The sequence below is a fragment of the Anomaloglossus baeobatrachus genome, chromosome 2 (genome assembly GCF_048569485.1).
Source record: "Anomaloglossus baeobatrachus isolate aAnoBae1 chromosome 2, aAnoBae1.hap1, whole genome shotgun sequence".
NCBI lineage: Eukaryota > Metazoa > Chordata > Amphibia > Anura > Aromobatidae > Anomaloglossus > Anomaloglossus baeobatrachus.
The window spans coordinates 484,877,905-484,899,703 of NC_134354.1; the positions used below are offsets into that span (position 1 = coordinate 484,877,905).

At 47.5% G+C, this 21,799-nt stretch overlaps 1 protein-coding gene across 2 annotated transcripts in view; it reads right to left on the minus strand.

The window, feature by feature from the left end:
* GCC2 (GRIP and coiled-coil domain containing 2) overlaps positions 1 to 21,799 on the minus strand; it is a 161,177-nt gene that overhangs the window by 88,555 nt on the left and 50,823 nt on the right. For both annotated transcript variants that reach the window (XM_075336449.1, XM_075336450.1), the window contains 4 exons: positions 19,268 to 19,334; positions 15,696 to 15,796; positions 9,068 to 9,166; positions 8,697 to 8,816 (listed from right to left, as the gene is read on the minus strand). In XM_075336449.1, coding sequence (XP_075192564.1) covers positions 8,697 to 8,816; positions 9,068 to 9,166; positions 15,696 to 15,796; positions 19,268 to 19,334 — 387 coding nt within the window. The remainder of the gene's footprint in view (positions 1 to 8,696; positions 8,817 to 9,067; positions 9,167 to 15,695; positions 15,797 to 19,267; positions 19,335 to 21,799) is intronic.

Here is a 21,799-nt window from a genome sequence, read left to right on the forward strand (position 1 = left end):
AAATTTGGCTCTGATCTCCAGAACATTGATGTGCAGAGAGCGCTCGGAAGGAGACCAGCGTACCTGAACAGTGTGGTGGAGAAACACCGCCCACCAGCCTATCAGGCTAGCATCCGTCGTGACTACCTGCCAGTGGACCGGGCGGAAGGACTTCCCTTGAAATAGGGATGAGACTTGAGTCCACCAGACGAGGGAGCTGAGCGCAGACCGAGATAGGCGGACTGACCGGTCCAGGGAAGCTGGATTCTTGTCCCAGGAGGATAGAAGATCCAGTTGTAGAGGATGCAGATGGAATTGGGCAAAGGACACGGCTTCTATGACCGCCACCATCTTGCCTAATACTCTCATTCCATTCCGAAGGGATGTGTGACGGCGAGAGCGGAGGGATTGGGCGGCCTGGATCAGGGAAGACCTCTTGTCCTCTGGAAGAAAAACCCGGGACTGAGTTGCGTCTATCAGCATACCTAGAAAGGTGATGCGCTGATGAGGAATGAGGGATGACTTGTTGAAGTTGATAAGCCATCCTAGCCTTGACAGCGTGTCTAGGCAAATCTGCACGCTTTCAGAGCAAACGTGAAGAGATTTCCCTCTGACAAGAAGGTCGTCCAAATAGGGAACGACCAGGATGCCTCTGGGGTGTAAAATGGACATGACGGCCGCCATGACCTTTGTGAAGACCCGAGGCGCAGTGGCCAGCCCAAAGGGGAGGGCCCTGAATTGGAAATGACGGTGTCCTACGGCAAAGCGAAGGAACCGTTGATGAGAGACAGATATGGGAATGTGTAAATAAGCATCTTGAACGTCTATGGAAGCTAGGAATTCTCCAGGCTCCATGGCGGCTAGTATTGCTCTCAATGATTCCATTTGAAAGGTTCTAATCCGTACGAATTTGTTTAGCCGTTTGAAGTCCAAGATAGGGTGGACAGAGCCATCTTTTTTGGGAACGACAAAAAGGTTTGAATAGAAACCTTTGCCGCGCTGTTTCAGGGGCACTGGAATGATAACGTTTGCTTTCTGTAAAGAGGCTATGGCCTGAAATAAGGCCTGGCTTTGCGTTTTGGACTTTGGAAGACGAGAACGCAGAAACCTCTTGGCCGGCAGGGAATGGAAATCGATCTTGTAACCTGAGGTGACGATTTCTCGAACCCAAGCATCGTGAGTGTGGTCTAGCCAGATATCCCGAAAAAGCAGAAGCCGCCCTCCCACAGGAGTCGGATCTGCGGGATACCTGGCGTCATGCTGAGGAAGCCTGTACAGAGCGAGGTCCTTTTGGTTTAGGTTGCTTGGAACGCCAAGAAGAGCCCCTTGAGGGACCGGATCCTCGATCTGAGCGTTGGGACGGTCCTTGGGCCGATGGTTTTTGGGGGGCAGGCCGAAAGGACTGCCTGCGCCAAGAAGATTTTTTGAAATTTCTGGCTACAGGCCGCTTTTGTGGTAGAATGGTACTTTTACCACCCGTCGCCTCAGATATTAGTTTGTCCAGGGATTCACCAAACAGACGAAGACCCTGGAAGGGAAGTGTGGACAGGGACTTCTTGGAGGCACTGTCCGCATTCCATATTTTTAGCCACAGAACCCTGCGGGCGAAGACAGCATTGGCTGCCGTTAGGGCTGACCAGCTAGCTGCATCTAGGGAGCCGTGAAGCAAATAATTAGAGGCGAGAGAGAACAAATCAAGAATCACCGGAGCCTCCGGAGGAATATTGCAAGGGAGAAGCAACTTGCGCAGATTCCTACTCCACACGCTCATAGCTCTTGCCACCCATGTCATGGCAAAACAGGGGGCGCAGAGAGGAGCCCGAAGCCTGGAAAATAGATTTGACCGCAGCGTCAACTGCGCGGTCGGATGAGTCCTTGAGAGACGCGTTGTCTGAAACAGACATAACCGTGTGTTTAGCCAGTCTGGATACTGGCGGATCCACAACGGGGGGTACCGACCAGGGCTTAACCATTTCCGGAGGAAAGGGATAAGCGAATGAAGAGGAGTATTTTTTATTAAACCTCCTATCAGGGTGATCCCACCGTTTAGATATGATTTGATGAAAAATCGGATCCTGGGCAAAGGACTTAGGAGGCTTCTTGGCTCGCTTGATTGTCGACTGAGAAGTCGGGTCCGAGGGCTGATCAGAAATCGACAGAGTGATTGACAGCCGCTATTAAAGTGTCTTCCATATTCCTAGACTCAGAAGGGACATCTGAATCAGAGTCAGAGTCTCGGGAATCTTGACTACTAAAGGTCACGGAGCTGGTGTCAGACTGACCATCGTGTGAGTCAGACGAGGCGGAGCGGTCGCAATGGCGCCTTTTGGAGACAGCCTTTTTACGTACTGGGGATGATACACCAGATGAAGGCGATCTCCTTTGAGGGAGCTGAGCCGGGGGGAGGCTGTGGGAGCCTGTGGAAGGCTGGGATATCTGAGCGACCAGGTCATTAACCTTTTAGACATCAAAAGAGCCCATGCAGGGATAGCCTCATCAGACGGGGGTGTTGCCTGAATGGTGGCCGGGGCCGAACCCACAGATTGCACGACCCCCTGGTCCGGCAACGCCTGTTGTGACACTGTAGTAGGGGCATCGCAGCCCCGGCAGAGTGGATAGCTTCGTCCATTGGGAAACGAGCTTCCACAGGTGGTACAAGCATAGTACAGGTCCATAGAGGATGCCTAGGAAGCTTTATCACCCTTGCGGTTTTTACGCATGTCAGCAACAAACGTACAATTAGTATTGTGAGCCTCTAGCAGTATTACACTACTGTGGGTGAGGAGCTACTAGCAGTATTAGAAAGGGACTGCTATACAGAGCTGGTATATACCAATAGTAAAGTGGCATACACTGCCAAACAGTCGGTATATACCTGCAGGCACAGTCAGTATATACCGCTAAAAGCTGATATACACCGCCAGCCAGCAGGCACACACCGCTAGAAAGGCAGCGATATACCGCTGAACAGAGCGGTATACAGTGCTGCAAAGTTGCAGAGCCAAGGAGGGATCTCACCCGTGTCTGCTCCCCACATGTAATGGCGTCCAGTGTTCTCTGGCAGCATGGAGGGGAGAGACGGCCCACTAGAGGGAGCGGCTTCTGGAGCAGTGGAGGGGGCGTTACTAAGAATGCAGGCCGACACCGGGAGCTAAATTTATGATGCTTCCCCGGGAACATGGCCTGCATCGCCCCACCGGCGCCTCCTCCGGCGGTGGTTGGATGCAGGGGACAGGTACACGTCGTCTCCCTACCTGCTCCAGGCTCAGTCTGAAGACGCGTTGGTCCTGGGATGCGGGGATCTCGGGGACGCATCTTCGGCTCAAGGCTAGCAGGTGCTCGGCTCTGCTTAGCCCTCTGGAGCTACCTTTGTAAGGTGCTTCCAGGGAGCCTGGAGGGGTACGCAGACCCAACCACTTGGGCGCGAGGGAAGACTGGCGGCTTTTGCACGTCAGGTTTCCTCTGCCCGTAAGCGGGGGGAACGAGGGTGAGCACGCCCTGGTATTGCCCCATAGTCAAAAATAGAATAAAATCACAAAAAAAATAAATAAACAAAAGAACATGAGCTGGCCTGGAGCTCAGGCCAGACGTGTCAGCCTCCCTGCTGACACTAAAAAGAACTGAGCTAGTTCCCGCCTAGCTGGGGTTATATGCTGTGGGAGGAGGAGCTAACTTTTTTTAAAACTAGTGTCAAGACTCCCCTGGAGACAACATATAACCCACTGTCTGTGTCCCCCAATGAAAAGGCGAGAAAGGAATAAAAAATATGGGTGAACCACCCTTTTAAGTTTATGGAACAGTTTTGGCAAAACACTACTGCAGTTTAACCCCTTTACGACCGCCGATACGCCTTTTAACGGCGGTAAATAAGGGTACTTTTTCCGATCCGCCGCTTTTTAACGGCGGTCGGAAAAAAGGGTCTAGCGCCCCCCAGAGTCAGAAAATTTCCGGGGTCTCAGCTGCCGGGGGTAGCTGAGACCCTGGAGATCATGATTCGGGCCGGTTTTTCCGGTCCCCGCTCACCTGATGACCGGTATACACCGTATACCGATCATCAAGTTATAGTAAATGACCGCGCCGGTAAAAAATGATTTATCTCCCATCTGGCATGATCAAACATGCCAGATGGGAGATAAATCTTTTTCCCGGTTCCCTCCGGTCCCCCGGTGTCCCCAAAGTGCCCCCCCCGACCCCCAACCCCCTCCCGAAAATCCAAGATGGCCGCGCGCACCGGCGATCACAGCAGCGCGCCGGCCGCATGTACACTGTTCCTATGGTTTCTGTCGTATGTGCCATAACACATACGACAGAAACCTGCTCCCCAGGCCCTGCCGGGATCCCCCCTACCCTCCCCCTGGTGTCCCCCGGTGTCCCCCGGTGTCATACATACCGGAGCGCTGATCCCCCGCGGCCCCCTCCTCCGGCTCCTTCTCTGCAGACTCCGGTCACATGAGCAGAGCGCAGCTGTCAGCTTCCTGTGTTCAGGACGCTGGCTGCTCGCACTCTGCAGCTGTGACCCAGGGAGGGTGGGTGCAGATTCTTTGCACCCACTCTCCTCAAATGGAGGGTCTGCCCTCCTAGAAAATGGGGGATACGTTCCCTGAACGTGTCCCCCATATTCTAGAAGGTCCAGAGGCGACGTGGACGTCCAAATGGATTATTGTGGATTTTTTTTTTCTTTTCAATAAATTGGTCAATCAGGGAATGTTTTGGGGAGTGTTTTTTCAAATAAATTTTTTTTTGTTGTCAATTTTTTTTTTATTACTGTCAATTAGTTATGTCGGGTATCTGATAGACGCCGTGACATAACTAATTGCTGGGCTTGATGCCAGGTGACATTACACACCTGGTATCAACCCCATTCATTACCCCGTTAGCCAACGCACCAGGGCGCGGGATGAGCTGGGGCGAAGCGCCAGAATTGGCGCATCTAATGGATGCGCCACTTCTGGGGCGGCTGCGGCCTGCTATTTTTAGGCTGGGAAGAGTCCAATAACCGTGGCTCTTCCCATCCTGAGAATACCAGACCCCAGCTGTCAGCTTCACCTTGGCTGGTGATCTAATTTGGGGGGACCCCACGTTTGTTTTTTTTTTTAATTATTTATTTATAAATAATTAAAAAAAAAAAAACAGCTTGGGGAGCCCTCCAAATTGATCACCAGACAAGATGAAGCTGTCAGCTGTGGTTTGCAGGCTACAGCTGTCTGCTTTACCCTAGCTGGCTATCAAAAATAGGGGGGACCCCACGTCATTTATTTTAATTCTTTTTTTTTTTTTTTGGGCTAAATACAAGGCTAGGCATCCTTTAGTGTCACATGAAAGGCACTAAAGGGCGCCAGCTTACAATATGCAGGGGGGTGGGACGTTATATATGTTTGACATCTATCCATTCATCCATTGTAGCATTTTACGCTGTGTGCCCACAATCAGGGTTTGCAACGTTTTGGGCGCAGAGTGTTTTCCCTGCGTCCATAACGCTGCGTTGTGCAGTAGAAGCACAGTGGCAGGATTTTTAGAAATCCCGTGCCCACTGTGTTTCTTTTCTCCGCAGCATAAATCGACCTGTGGCGCAGCTTCCCGAGCCTCAGGATGTCAATTTATGCTGCGGAGATGAGTGTTCTTTGCAGGTAGAATAGAACTAAAGTCCACAGCAGCCTGAACCCAAATCGTGGGCATGGGCAGCTGCGTTCTCCCGTGGACAACACTCACATTTCTGCAGGAGGCTGACACTGGGTACTAGACGCCGTGTCGCTGGATCATGGCCACATAGCCTAAAGGCTACTTTACACGCTGCGATATCGGTCCCGATATCGCTAGCGTGGGTACCCGCCCCCATCTGTTGTGCGACACGGGCAATCGCTGCCCGTGCCGCACAACATCGCGCAGATGCGTCACACATACTTACCTGCCCGGCGACGTCGCTGTGACCGGCAAACCGCCTCCTTTCTAAGGGGGCGGTCCGTGTGGCGTCACAGTGACGTCACTGAGCGGCCGCCCAATAGAAGCGGAGGGGCGGAGATGAGTGGCCGGAACATCCCGCCCACCTCCTTCCTTCCTCATAGCGGCCGGGAGGCAGGTAAGGAGAGGTTCCTCGTTCCTGCGGCGTCACACATAGCGATGTGTGCTGCCGCAGGAGCGACGAACTACATCGTTACTGCTGCAGTAACGATAATCGAGAATGGACCCCCATGTCACCGATGAGCGATTTTGCACATTTTTGCAACGATGCAAAATCGCTCATCGGTGTCACACGCAGCAACATCGCTAATGCGGCCGGATGTGCGTCACCAATTCCGTGACCCTAACGACTCCGCATTAGCGATGTCGCAGCGTGTAAAGCCCCCTTAACAGTGAGAAATTTTTTGCTACAGCAACAGTTTTGTGAAGTACCTGTGGATTCAAAATGTTTACTATACTCCTGAATAAAATCCTTGAGGGGTCCAGTTTCCAAAATGAGGTCACTTGTGGGGGGTTTCTGATGTATAGGTGCCCAAGGGGCCCTGCTAATGTGACATGGTGCGCGCAATTTACTTCAACTTTTCCAAAATTCAAATGGTGCTCCTTCCATTCCAAGCCCTCCCATTTATCCAAACAAAGGTTTTTGGCCACATGTGTGGTATCCCTGCGCTCACAAGAAATTAGATAACAACCTGTGGGGTACACGTTTTGTTGTTGCCTCTTGAAAAAGTGAAAAATGTGTCGCTAAATCAACATTTTTGTGAAAAAAATGAAAATTTCAATATGGCAACCTAAGCTTATCAAATTCTGTGAAGTATTCGTGGATTCAAAATGCTCAATATACACCTAGATTAAAGCCTTGAGGGGTCTTATTTCCAGAATGGGGTCACTTGTGGGGGACCTCCACTGCTTAGGCACCTCAGGGGTTCTCCTAATGCAACATGGCGTCCGCTATTGATTCCAGCCAATTTTGCAGTCAAATTGCACTCCTTCTCTTCTGAGCCCTGTAGTGTGCCCAAACAGTTGATTTCCACCACATACAAGATATCAACAAACTCAGGAGAAATTGCGCAATAAATTTCATGGTGAATTTTTTCCTGTTACCCTTGTGAAAAAAAAAGCTACCTGGTTGAAGTAACAATTTTGTGGTAAAATTTTATTTTTTTATTTTCATGGCTCAACGTTATAAACTTCTGTAAAGCACCTGGGGGTTCAGGGTACTCACCAAACATCAAGATAAATTCCTTGAGGGGCCTAGTTTCCAATATGGGGTCACTTGTGGTGTTTTTTTGCTGTTTACGTACCTTAGGGGTCCTCCAAATGCGACATGGTGCCCGCAATCTTTTTCAGCCAAATTTCCTTTCCAAAATTCAAATATTGCTCCTTCCGTTCCAAGCCCTCCCATTTGTCCAAACAAAGGTTTCAGACCACATGTGAGGTATCACCGCGCTCATAAAAAAGTGGGTAACAAACATTGGGGTCAAATTTTTGGAATTACCTCTTGAAAAAGTGAAAAAATTGATGCTAAAGCAACATTTTTGAGAAAAAAATGAAAATTTTCAATGTGACAACGTAACGTTATCAAAATCTGTGAAGTACCTGTGGATCCAAAATGCTCACTATACCCCTAGATAGAAGCCTTAAGGGGTCTAGTTTCCAAAATGGTGTCACTTGTAAGGGGTTTCTGCTGTTTAGGTACCTTGGCGGACATGTAAATGCAACATGGTGCCCGCAATCTATTTCAGCCAAATTTGCTTTCCAAAATTCAAATATTGCTCCTTCTGTTCCGAGCCCTCCCATTTGTCCAAACAAAGGTTTCTGACCGCATGTGGGGTATTGGCGCGTTCATAAGAAAGTGGGTAACAAGTTTTGGGGTTCATTTTGTTGTGTTATTTCTTCTAAAAGTGAATAAATTTGGGGTAGAGCAACATTTTAGGTAAAATTTTATTTTTTGCTTTTTTTCATTCCACTTTGCTTTAGTTCCTGTGAAGCACCTGAAGGGTTAATAAACTTCTTGGATGTGGTTTTGAGTACTTTGAGGCGTGCTGTTTTGAGAATGGTGTCACTTTTAGGTATTTTCTGTCACTTAGGCCTCTCAAAGTCACTTCAAATGTGATGTGGTCCCTAAAAAAATGGTTTTGTGAATTTTGTTGAAAAAATGGGAAATTGCTGATGAACTTTGACCCCTTCTAACTTCCTAACCCCAAAACATTTTGTTTCAGAAATTGCGCTAATGTAAAGTAGACATGTGGGAAATGTTATTTATTAACTGTTTTGTGTGACATAACTCTCTGGGTTAAGGGCATAAAAATTAAAAGTTTGAAAATTGCAAAATTTTCAAAATTTTCATCAAATTTCCGATTTTTTCACAAATAAAAGCAAAAAATATCGTTCTAAATTTATAACTATCATGAAGTACAATATGTCACGAAAAAACAATGTCAGAATCACCGGGATCCGTTGAAGCGTTCCAGAGTTATGACCTCATAAAGTGACACTGGTCAGAATTGCAAAAAATGGCCTGGTCATTAAGTACAAAACTGGCTTCGTCCTTAAGGGGTTAAGTCTCAGTTTTGGCTCCAGCAAGTGGAAGAAGTATAAGTTCTTTTTATATTGATCATTCAATTTTAATCCACCTCTGGCTTTGTCTTACAAAACTCACAGATTGCAGTGGTATTGTTCAAAAATCAGTCAGATGGTGATGGAGTCCTGAAACAAAAGTGTGCGCGATCAACATTAGCAAAGTCTGAAATCTTCACCTCTACCGCGGCCGTCCTCAGCTGACGGGAAAGCTCTTCTAGCTGCGGCTCTGTCCATCTGACTTTGTCCTTCTCCAATTCCAGCAGCTCCACTTGTTTGTCATACTCTACCAATAGATTCTACAGGAATATAACGGCAAAATTAACACGGTCATTAAAAGAATAAGCGATTTCAGGTTACAAATACACATGAAATCCTATTGTGGAGACAGTACGGCATATGTCAGTTTTTCCTCTTACAGCCCGAATAATACAGACATACTTGGTAACGGGATTATGCTGACCAAACTGCTTCTTACTACAAATATACTATCATGTGTTTATATCTTATGATTGTGAACAAACAATAATAATATATATATGTATTATACCTGATAACTTTCTGCACCTTGCACAACATCCTTCATGGATGACGTCAATTGCTGTTTTTCTGCTCTTACTCGCTCCAACTCTTCTTTTGTTGACTGGACCTTAATGGAAATCAGCATAAACAATGAGAGTGGAGTTCATATAGACCAGAGGTCTCAAACATGCGGCCGTAGGCAGCCCCTCAGGCTGCTTCTTGTGGCCCGCAGGCACTTACCCCTTGATCCTTGATGATCGTGGTCGGTGCAGGAGCCGCAGCAGTCAGTGCTTTATTTCAGATTAACGTTTTACAGGCGCTGTGCAGAGTCAAGCTCTCTCTGCACTATTCCCATGACAGTCGCTGTCCAATCAGAGGCAAGTAGCTGATGTGTATGATGTCACCTGCTTGCATCTGATTGCACTATTACCGTGGCAGCCGACAGCCAGAGAGAGCTTGACTCTGTGCGGCGGCAATATGTTCATCTCAATGTTACATGGCGCACCGACAGCGCTCGTATTCATCAAGGAGGGCTGAGCAGGAAAGAGGATGCTGAGGGTATGGCAAACAGGTGAGAAGAATGTTTTGGTGTGCGCGCATATATATTATATATGTGTATGTATATATATATATATACACATACATACATACATATATATATATACACACACACACATTATATATATATACATATATATATACACATATACATACATATTATATATATTTTGTATGTATAATATATATATATATATATATATATATATATATATATATATATATATATATATATATATATATATATATATATATACATATACATATATACATATATACATATATATATATATACACACACACACACACACACAATAGGGAACCAGGATGAACTATTGCTTGTGTGTGTGTAGAGTGGCACAATAGGGGACTAAGATGGGGGCATTGCTAGTATGTGTAGAATGGCACAATCGGGGACCAGGAAGGGACATTGCTAGTGTGTGTGTGTGTGTGTGTTGTGTGTGTGTTGTGTGTGTGTGTTGTGTGTAGGATGGCACAATGGGGGACTAAGATGAGGCATTGCTAGTGTGTGTAGAATGGCACAATCGGGGACCAGGATGGGACATTGCTAGTGAGTGTGCGCGTGTAGAATGGCACAATAGGGTACCAGGATGGAACATTACTACCACTACCGCTACACCACCACCACTGCTACTACACCACCACCACCACCGCTACACCACCACCATTACTACTACTACTACTGAATGGGTACAAAAGGTGGGGCACATTAGTTGAAGGGGACAAGGCTGGGGCACGCTACTACAGGATGAGGCACATTACTCCAGAATGTGGTGAAGGAGGGGACACATTAGTACAGGATGGGGACAAGGATGGGGCACATTTGAAAAAGGTGATAAGGCTGGCACATTACTACAGGATGGACACATTACTACAGGATGGGGACAAGGATAGGGTACATTTGTAAAAGGGTCAAGGATGGGCACATTACTACAGAATGGGGACCAGGATAGGAACATTACTTCAAAAAGGGGAACATTACTAAAAGATGTTGGCCAAAATTACTATATGGTGCTAATTGTAAAACTATATTACTTACAAGAAAGGAATACAATGTAAACAAAAAAAAAAAAAAAGCATGGACATTTTTTTAACCATCAAAAATGTTTATTTTTTTTTTAAACAAAAAAGTGCACATTTGTTATAATAAACGAGCAAAAAATTAAAAAAAAACAAAAAAACAAAAAAAACAGTATTTCCAAAGGTGTAGAGAGAAAAAAAAAATATGGCACCAATAAAAATGTCACTTTGTCCTCTAATCAATGCGGCCCCCCCAATTTTTTTTTCTATGTGCGGCCCTTACACCTAGCTGAGTTTGAGACCCCCTGATATAGACCTTCTGAAGAAGAAGAAAAAAAAAACTGCATAGCACAACATTTTCAAGCCACTGAAAAAAAAAAATTATTAAATAGTAGCTTATCTTCTGAAACTTAGAGGGTGGCACGATCTTGCGGCATGACATGCGTACAAGGAAATAAGACCCTGTTGTGGATTCCACTTTTCTACTGGCTGATCTACACCACAGTTCTGCGTGTCGGAATAGATGAACCGATTGGACACATCCACAACTGCCATTTGATCATGTTGCTGCTGATATAGTATGATGCCATGCAAGGTATTGATGTACTTACCAGTTATGCATTAGAATGAGTTTTAAAATAATACTTTCAGAACAAACAAATACAGTGGAACCTTGGTTTAAGAGTAACTTGGTTTGAGAGCATTTTGCAAGACAAGCAAAGCTTTTTACAAATTTATAACTTGGTTTAAGAGCAATGCTTTGCAAGAAGAGCAAATACCGTGCACACTTCCGGTTCTGTCCTTTCACCACGCTCTGACCCGCTCTAGAGATAAATTTCTGTGTATATGTACTGCACACAGTATACCATTGTACAGTACAGTATATACTATATAGCATGTCTATCAATTTGCATTTGTAATACAGTAGTGTACTTTCTGCTAACCAGTACAGCACATTGCTTATAGTGCACCTCCCGCACACTAATAATTCTATTATAAGCTAACGTGCAGTTTAATTTGCTTTGTATGCTTTTTACTGTACAGTATTTTGTATTAGTGCACTGTAATAATTTTATATGAATACAGTACATTACATTACTGTAATAAGTTTGTATAAATGCAGTAAATATTTTTGGGTTGTGGAACGAATTGTCTGTTACAATTATTTCCTATGGGAAAATTCGCTTTGATATAAGAGTAACTTGGTTTAAGAGCACACTCCTGGGACCAATTATGCTCGTAATCCAAGGTTCCACTGTATAAAAGAGTGTAACATATTTATTACCACACCTAAAAACAAGCAAAACAATAGATCAATAGACTATATAGATCATACTGGCTAGCTCAGAAGTAGCATATGATCATCCATGCTGCCACAGATGCTGAAAATTAGGTACACTGCCTTGAAAAGGGCTGTACGCAAAAAACTAGCTCAAAACCAAATCCCTGATTTATGAAGGTGTTTACATCAATTTTTTGGTATAAAACCTTCAACTGTTGCAATTTTGTGCGTAATTCAACAGTTATGCAAAAATGACGAGACTTTTGGCGTTTTCAAACCAGTCAAGTGGCTAAGACCATCTTTTTAATTCAGGGGTGGGAAATTAACCCCTTACGCGGGCAGTAAGTTTACATCCTAGTGGTCATAGTGTTACTGCCCGCGGTCTGCTGTCAGCAGCATGCAGAGATCGGCGCACATCTCAGCTGATTTGTGCCTGGTAGGCAAGAGCAGAATCATTTTCTGCCCATGGCGTTTAACCCCTTAAGTGGCGCTGTCAATATGTGACAGCGCCATTATAATGGCATCAGCGTCGATCGGAGGAGTTATGTTTTACCTATTTTAAACTGCAAATAAATGTGAACTTTTATCTACACTTTGAAAATCTTCTTTATGGACGTTCAGTGCCGGGGAACCGCCTTCACTTAGTCCCCTTCAAACAGTATGATGTCCCCACACAGCCCCTCAAACAGTAAGATGTCACATCAACAAGTATGTGGTCTGCACAAAGCCTCACTACACAGTATTATGCCCCCATAAGGACACCCATTCAGAATGATGACCCCCATGCAGCCCCCATAGAGAATGATGACCCCCCATGCAGCCCCCATAGAGAATAAAGACCCCCCATGCAGCCCTCAGAGAATGATGACCGCACGCAGCCCCCATAGAGAATGATGACCGCACGCAGCCCCCATAGAGAATGATGACCCCCATGCAGCCCCCATAGAGAATGATGACACCCATGCAGCCCCCATAGAGAATGATGACCCCCATGCAGCCCCCATAGAGAATGATGACCCCCATGCAGCCCCCATAGAGAATGATGACCCCCATGCAGCCCCCATAGAGAATGATGATCCCCATGCAGCCCCCATAGAGAATGATGACCCCCATGCAGCCCCCATAGAGAATGATGATCCCCAAGCAGCCCCCATAGAGAATGATGATCGCACGCAGCCCCCATAGAGAATGATGACCGCACGCAGCCCCCATAGAGAATGATGACCGCACGCAGCCCCCATAGAGAATGATGACCCCCATGCAGCCCCCATAGAGAATGATGATCCCCATGCAGCCCCCATAGAGAATGATGACCCCCATGCAGCCCCCATAGAGAATGATGATCCCCAAGCAGCCCCCATAGAGAATGATGATCGCACGCAGCCCCCATAGAGAATGATGACCGCACGCAGCCCCCATAGAGAATGATGACCGCACGCAGCCCCCATAGAGAATGACGACCGCACGCAGCCCCCATAGAGAATGACGACCGCACGCAGCCCCCATAGAGAATGACGACCGCACGCAGCCCCCATAGAGAATGATGACCCCCCATGCAGCCCCCATAGAGAATGATGACCCCCATGCAGCCCCCATAGAGAATGATGACCCCCATGCAGCCCCCATAGAGAATGATGACCCCCATGCAGCCCCCATAGAGAATGATGACCCCCATGCAGCCCCCATAGAGAATGATGACCCCCATGCAGCCCCCATAGAGAATGATGACCCCCATGCAGCCCCCATAGAGAATGATGACCCCCATGCAGCCCCCATAGAGAATGATGATCCCCATGCAGCCCCCATAGAGAATGATGACCCCCATGCAGCCCCCATAGAGAATGATGACCCCCATGCAGCCCCCATAGAGAATGATGACCCCCATGCAGCCCCCATAGAGAATGATGACCCCCATGCAGCCCCCATAGAGAATGATGACCCCCATGCAGCCCCCATAGAGAATGATGACCCCCATGCAGCCCCCATAGAGAATGATGACCCCCATGCAGCCCCCATAGAGAATGATGATCCCCATGCAGCCCCCATAGAGAATGATGACCATACGCAGCCCTCAGAGAATGATGACCCCACGCAGCCCTCAGAGAATGATGACCCCACGCAGCCCTCAGAGAATGATGACCCCATGCAGCCCCCATAGAGAATGATGACCTCACGCAATCCCCATAGGGAATGATGACCTCACGCAACCCCCATAGGGAATGATGACCTCACGCAACCCCCATAGGGAATGATGACCTCACGCAACCCCCATAGGGAATGATGACCTCACGCAACCCCCATAGGGAATGATGACCTCACGCAACCCCCATAGGGAATGAGGACCTCACGCAACCCCCATAGGGAATGAGGACCTCTCGCAGTCCCCATAGGGAATGATCCTACACAGCCCCCATGGAGATTGATGTCCCCACACAGCTGACACGATGTAGCAACGTCTTTGCGCCTGCTGTGCTCCCACATACAGGCTCAATAATGAAGAGGGAGTCGTCAGCTCCGTTTCATCAGTGGTGTCTGCATCTCATGAATACAAATACAAGTGAAAGTGAGATGCCATGCAGAGGGCAGCTGCGTGGTGCGGCCAGACATAAAGCCCTTTGGCTGTCATGGATATCAGGCTGAACCAAAACAGCCAAGGGGTTGCATGTGGTCTCGGGCTGCACTTTGTCCATGTCTGGTCTAATTAATCAATAGTTACGCCAGTTTACTGGCAAAATTACACCAGAAATGTTCTCCAGTCCACGACTGGAGAACATCTCTGGCAAAGGCACATGGAACTTTAAAGAAATACCTAATTCATTAAGTGGCATGCGCTTAATGAATTGGGTGCATCTTACTCCACATTCCCTTTCATTAAGATTGGCATGTAGATCGCCATTCACCAGTCTTAATGAAACTGTCCGCCCGAAGTTCTACTAAGTCCCAGGCTAAATAATGAAATATGCATTATTCACTAAAAATTTTGGGATGAAGAAAAAAACACGGTATCGGCTGCGCTGCTAGGAAAGTTCATAGGGATGATGATATTATTTCAGAAGTTTTTATTTACAAATAAATATGCCACAACGCGTTTCAGGGATAAAAATTCCCCCTTCCTCAGGTAGTAGCAAATATATGAAGTGATATGCCTTATATACATAAATTTAAAGGTCCCCACACCCCTTGATCAAATTAGCATATGGATCATGATGATCAATCAATCAGCAGGGTTTGCAGGGACCTCGCCTCACAAAAAACAGTTTCTTCATCCCAAAATCCTTCATCTCCATGCTGGAGCTCACGGGGCTGCTGCAGCTAATTGAGGATTTGCCTGAATCCATCCACGCTTCTGAAGGGCCGGTGAGTCACTGGCATCTTGGTTACGGGTCCGTCCATCCCTGAGGAGAAGCTGCAGCCTAACGCTGGTCTGGCGGCTGAGCGCTCCACGTGGACTATCGATCGTGTGAGCGGCCGCCTGGGCTGGAAATCCCTGCGGGCGCTAGAGGACGTGTTTCCCGCTGATGCCTTAGTGGTACACCCGGGATCTCCCTTCGGCTGTTTCCCCAGCGTTGTACCTGTTGTACAACAGAATCAGGTGAGTGTGTCCATCACACTGTTTCCAATCTTTTATCATTGGTTTTACACAGGAGCGCGCTTTCTTCTTTTTTATTCACTAAAAATAAACAGTGTTACTTCAAATAGCAGTAGGCCATTATCCCAAAGAGTCGAAAGTGAAATCACCCAATATTTTGGTACATGACATTAAAGGATTCCTTACCTCTTTTCTATTGGCATCCAGCTCCTTCTTGGCTTTTACAGCGACTGCTTTAATCTTATTACACTTCTCATCTTTTTCCTTTGCTTCTCGCTGTAGATTGCCTGAAATTAAAAAAAAAGTAAAAATAAAAAAAACAACTTTTACAGGTAAATTTGTTGAATTTGCCAAATAATAAAAACAAAAGAGGCAATTGGCAATTGCAAAGTGAAAGCACCAACTCATGTAAACATCTGTATACTGCATATCATACGGAGATACAATGTGGATGGCAATAGTCCGCCTCAGAAATGTATAGCTACAAGCAGCCCTGCGATGTACTCTTACCCAAAAAGGGGATTGGATAACACAATGACTCCCCAAGAGGTCAACAGAGTTTTATTAGCAAGAGTTTGTTTAAAACCATTAAACTGAGAGGTGTCATACCAAGCAATATGTTCATTATAAATTACAGGACAAACCATCCGGAATAAAACCTTACATAATACTTTTCTTTAAACACTAAAACAGAAAATTTCCCCAAAATTAGGTTTCCCGACAATTCCTCAATAATTCCTTGGTAGTTCTTTAGCAAATGAGCCAAAATTTCATTTAAAAAAAAAATAAATAAATCTAAAATCTTGTGCGCTCAGCGGTTTGCCTCCTCACTACCTTCTCTGTGACTGCAGCAGGAGCCTCCCCTCAATGCGATGTCTGCAATAATGGTTAGTCACGGACATGTTCCAGGCTTTCAGTAGCCAATACTATAACATCAATGAGAAGCTACCTAATGTGTTCTGTACAAGGCTGTTTGTTTCAAGAATGTGACAAAATCCTTCAAAGTCTGAAAATAAGTAGCAACATATCTCTCCCGATCCCCACCCCCCACGCATGAACTCTCAGCCAAGCATGTATGCATGTATGTATTGTCTATGGAGACACATTTCATTGCAGCTTATCTCCAACGGGACAATAAGATGTGAACATTGAAATTCAATATTCTTGCCCCTTCCCAAACCCATCTGTTGGGGGAGAGTTGAGGGGCTCCAATATACATTAGATGGTTGGCCAATCCTAGAAATATCTAGGTTCTGGAAACCTTTCTATATTGTCAATAGATGCCTTGATGGCAACCATCAAGTCCAGGAATGGTAGCGTTAAAGTGATGTCTTACTGCCCTCCTGGAAGAGCAGCTACAGGGAGAAAATAAATTTATGTTCTCTCTTCGGCTGATTCAGCTTCCAGTCATCGGGGACGGCACAGGAAGCGGTTTCAATAACTGTTCACTACACAATGAGAATGGCTATGAACCCTCCCTGATACTTTGATTAACAGCCTGCTCTGTACCATGCACTTGCCGAGCTGCCTGTCAATCAAAGTGCCAGGCATTGATTCTAGACATGTTTATTGTATAGGGAAAGTTGACTTACAACCCCCTGCCCAGTCACTATGACCGGAAGTAAGCAGCTGCAGAAGGTACAGGTCTTCATTTTCTCCAGGTACTATTGCTTCCTATTTTAACCTGCAGATTAACCCTATATTTCTAAACATGACACACAAAAATCTGTAAACTGAGCTCTGGCTGACAGTGGAACAATTCAGCAAGAATTTAACCAGCAGGGATTCTTTAAAGGGAAGTGGTCACCCAGAAATCGCAGTACAGTCTGCAGACCAGACAGCATGTTACAGAGCAGGGGAAGAGGAGGACTTCCAATTCAGGGAGAAGTACCGTATATTTCGCTTTATAAGACGCATCGGATTATAAGACGCACCCCCAAATTTGGTGAAGGAAGAGAGAATTTTTTAATAAATGGGGTCCGTATTATAATGCCAGTGTCCGTCTAACAAATCATATAGGGTATATGTCCATCATAGCCCCCCCATCCTAAAATTAGCCCCCTTAATCTGGATATGGCCACCTTATATTGAATATAGCCCCCTTGTGCTGCCACACACGGCCCCCCCCTGTGGCTGCCACACACGGCCCCCCCCTGTGGCTGCCACACACGGCCCCCCCCTGTGGCTGCCACACACGGCCCCCCCCTGTGGCTGCCACACACGGCCCCCCCCCTGTGGCTGCCACACACGGCCCCCCCCCCCTGTGGCTGCCACACACGGCCCCCCCCCCCTGTGGCTGCCACACACGGCCCCCCACCCTGTGGCTGCCACACACAGGCCCCCCCCACCCTGTGGCTGCCACACACGGCCCCCCCCCTGTGGCTGCCACACACGGCCCCCCCCCCTGTGGCTGCCACACACGGCCCCCCCCCCCCCTGTGGCTGCCACACACGGCCCCCCCCCCCTGTGGCTGCCACACACGGCCCCGCCCCCTGTGGCTGCCACACACGCCCCCCCCTGTGGCTGCCACACACGGCCCCCCCCTGTGGCTGCCACACACGGCCCCCCCCTGTGGCTGCCACACACTGCCCCCCCCTGTGGCTGCCACACACTGCCCCCCCTGTGGCTGCCACACACTGCCCCCCCTGTGGCTACCACACACGGCCCCCCCCTGTGGCTACCACACACGGCCCCCCCCTGTGGCTACCACACACGGCCCCCCCCTGTGGCTACCACACACGGCCCCCCCCCTGTGGCTACCACACACGGCCCCCCCTGTGGCTGCCACACACGGCCCCCCCCTGTGGCTGCCACACACGGCCCCCCCTGTGGCTGCCACACACGGCCCCCCCCTGTGGCTGCCACACACGGCCCCCCCTGTGGCTGCCACACACGGCCCCCCCAGTGGCTGCCACACACGGCCCCCCCTGTGGCTGCCACACACGGCCCCCCCCCTGTGGTTGCCACACACGGCCCCCCCTGTGGCTGCCACACACGGCCCCCCTGTGGCTGCCACACACGGCCCCCCTGTGGCTGCCACACACGGCCCCCCTGTGGCTGCCACACACGGCCCCCCTTGTGGCTGACACACACGGCCCCCCTGTGGCTGCCACACACGGCCCCCCTTGTGGCTGACACACACGGACCCCCCGTGGCTGACACACACGGACCCCCTGTGTTAGATATCGTCCCCAGGCTGCTGCTTTTAGTAAAATAAACTCCTTCCTTATCTTCTCCAGCACTGTGCTCCCTGTGTCCCCCTCCTCAGGGTTGAGCTCCAGCCTCCTGCCTGCATTTCCTGGTTCACGGTCCGGTCATGTGATCAGCACAGCAGAGTGAAATCTCTGCGTGCCTGATCACAGCACCAGGAGGGAGACACGCTGGAGGTAAGTAAAGAGTTTTTTATTTTACTATGGGCAGCAGCACGGGGGCCATAGCTAACACAGGTGTATATATATGTACCCCCCCCCCTCCCGTATATTCGGTTTATAAGACGCACCCCCTACTTTCCCCCAAAATTTGAGGGAACAAAAGTGCGTCTTATAAAGCGAAAGATAGATCAACATTACATATAAACATAAGGTTTACGTTGGTACCTCGGTTTAGTGTTCCTTTAATTTTATCTTCTTTTCGTGTGTATAGTAAACATCTTTTATGCAATATGAATCTTATCAACTTTATATTAGCACTATGAACAGACACATAAATGACTAACACTTGGAAATAGGACGTAAATTTCACCAAATACATCTCTGTACCTATTTTAGTTTGAAGATCCGCTAGAAGAGATTTCTGTTCAAGATCCAATGACTTAGAAAGCAAACCCTGAGAAGAAAAAAAGATTTGAGAGATTTTAAGAGCTTGAGACAGGTGTAATACTGAATGTAAATCTTCTGTTTTCCAATCCTTAAATCCTGAAGACTCCTTAACGATGACTTTAAAGCTTGTCAGGCTTGACTAGAAGAGAATGCATTAAGTATTCACATTCCAGTAAGTGGCAATGAACTTACCCTTGAAATAACTGGCAGTGCCAGCGAAGACGAGTTCTAATTGTACAAATGCCGTATTCTCATTCTTTACGGTGTACACGGCAATGAGAGAACAGCTTGTCTTCAGCATCAGAAAATTACTATTGCTTTGTTAACCTTTCAGAGCAAAGCAGCAAATATTAAAATGCCCCTCCTGTACTGACATCCGATGTAGAAAATATAAGGGTATGTGCACACAACCAGTAGACACTGCGTTCCAGACGAAGTGTCTCCCCCCTCCTGTGGAGATGTGAGTGATGTCCGCAGGAGAACGCAGCTGCCTGTGCCCATAAACACGGCGCTGCACTCACTTTCTGTTGATGGCTAGTTTGGTCTGAAGGTGGGGAGACAGAAGCTGGTGCTGATTGGACGCGGGGCTGGTGTGACGTCACAATGTCACGAGCCCCCAAGAACGCAAAACCGCCGTACCGCTGGAACCAGTACAGGAGGGGAGTATAGGCTTGGGGAAAATGTGGAATCAGAAGGGCTTGTTCTAGTAGCGGGCAACCCCTTTACTGTGTCCCATACCCTAATGTAACTGCTTGAAGACTAATTCTACAATTAAATTATGAGACATTCTCACATCATTGTTGAGGAGAGCCATTAGATCAAATACTTAATTAACCTCGTGACATAGAGGATTGTGGGAAGTGTGTTCAATGAAATCAATTCTCTATACATAAGCCAGTCAGTCTTCAGAGGAACCCAAGATGGCCCCCGATGACATAGACCTGCCTATGATGACGCCCAACAATAAGCTCATGGACTAACACATTGTTCAACCCACTGACCAATAAACACAACCAGACATGCCCCTTTCAAAGGTTATATCAGGGCATGCTTCAGTTGAAATAAAGCAGAGTCTGGGCCGACTTTGGTCGAGGAAGGATGAATATCCGACTGTGTGTCTGATCAAGCATGCACTCAATCTACACCAATTAGAATCAGGCAGTAGGCAACTTGTGGAACTGTGTAATGCCAGGGTCACACAGGACGATCTATCGTGCGATCGTACCAGCCCCCGTTGTTGGGCGGCAAACATCCTCTTCCTGAAGGGGGAGGGACGTTCGGCGTCACATGGCAGCCGGCCAATAGAAGCGGAGGGGCGGAGATGAGCAAAACGTAACATCCCGCCCACCTCCTTCCTTCGGAATTGCCAGCGGGACGGGACGCAGGTAAGCGGTGTTCGTCGTTCCCGAGGTGTCACAAGGAGCGACGTGTGCTGCCATGGGAACGATGAACAACCGGAGCACAGAAGGAGTACCGACATTTTGAAAATGAACGACGTGTCAACGAGCAACAGTAAGTTGAGTATTTTTTTATTGATTTTATTAGTCCCCTTAGGGGACTTTATGCCTGCACTGTCCGATCGCTTCTGCTGTTCAGAGGGATGCTTCTTCAGCATCACTCTGATCAGGAGAAATGCTGTTCTTCTGTGAGTGCTGGCGCTCTGTCAGCATTCATAGGAAGCACATCTTGACAGCAACCAGGGACATCAGCTGACTCCGCGCTGTCATAACAATCCATTGGCGCCTGATGATCGGGTTACGGGGCCACAGATAGCGGCAGTGAACAGCTCTCCGATCCACCTGCATGTCTGCTGATCAGATTGGCAGACATGGGTGGGAAATAATGTGGGCCATACACGACCAATGATGTATAGGTGCATCATAGGTCGTAAAGGGGTTAAAGGGAATTTGTCAGCAGGTTTTTGCTATGTAATCTGAGGACAGCATGCTGTAGTGGTTAAACAACAAAAATCAAATATGCCTCCCTTATCAGAATCCGTGCTGTTGTTACTTAAAATAAGAGGCTTTCTCATTTGGTGATTATCATTGCTGTGACTAGCTGGCTCAGTCCACGTTGTCCGACATGCCCTGTCCTGTGATTGACACCTCACTGTCAATGTATAATCTCTATTAAGCGCCTGGGTAGGCAGGTACAGCTCTCACCTCTGCTGCTTTTCTAAATCTAATACCTCTGCTCATATCAGAATGGCTTAAGCCAGTAATCTAAGTGATGTACCATTGGAATCAGGGTCTCTTTGCCTATATTATGCTGCTCTCAGATGAGCTAGCAAAAACCTGGTGACAGATTCCCTTTAATACACAAACAATAGTGAAATACAATTTGGAAGAACTAAAAGGAATCTGACACCAGTTTTCTTTCCACCTAATCTGAGGGCAGCAGAATACAGATATAGAGACAGAAACCCTGATGCCAGTGATATAACTTACTGGGCTGCATGCTGTAGGTTTAATA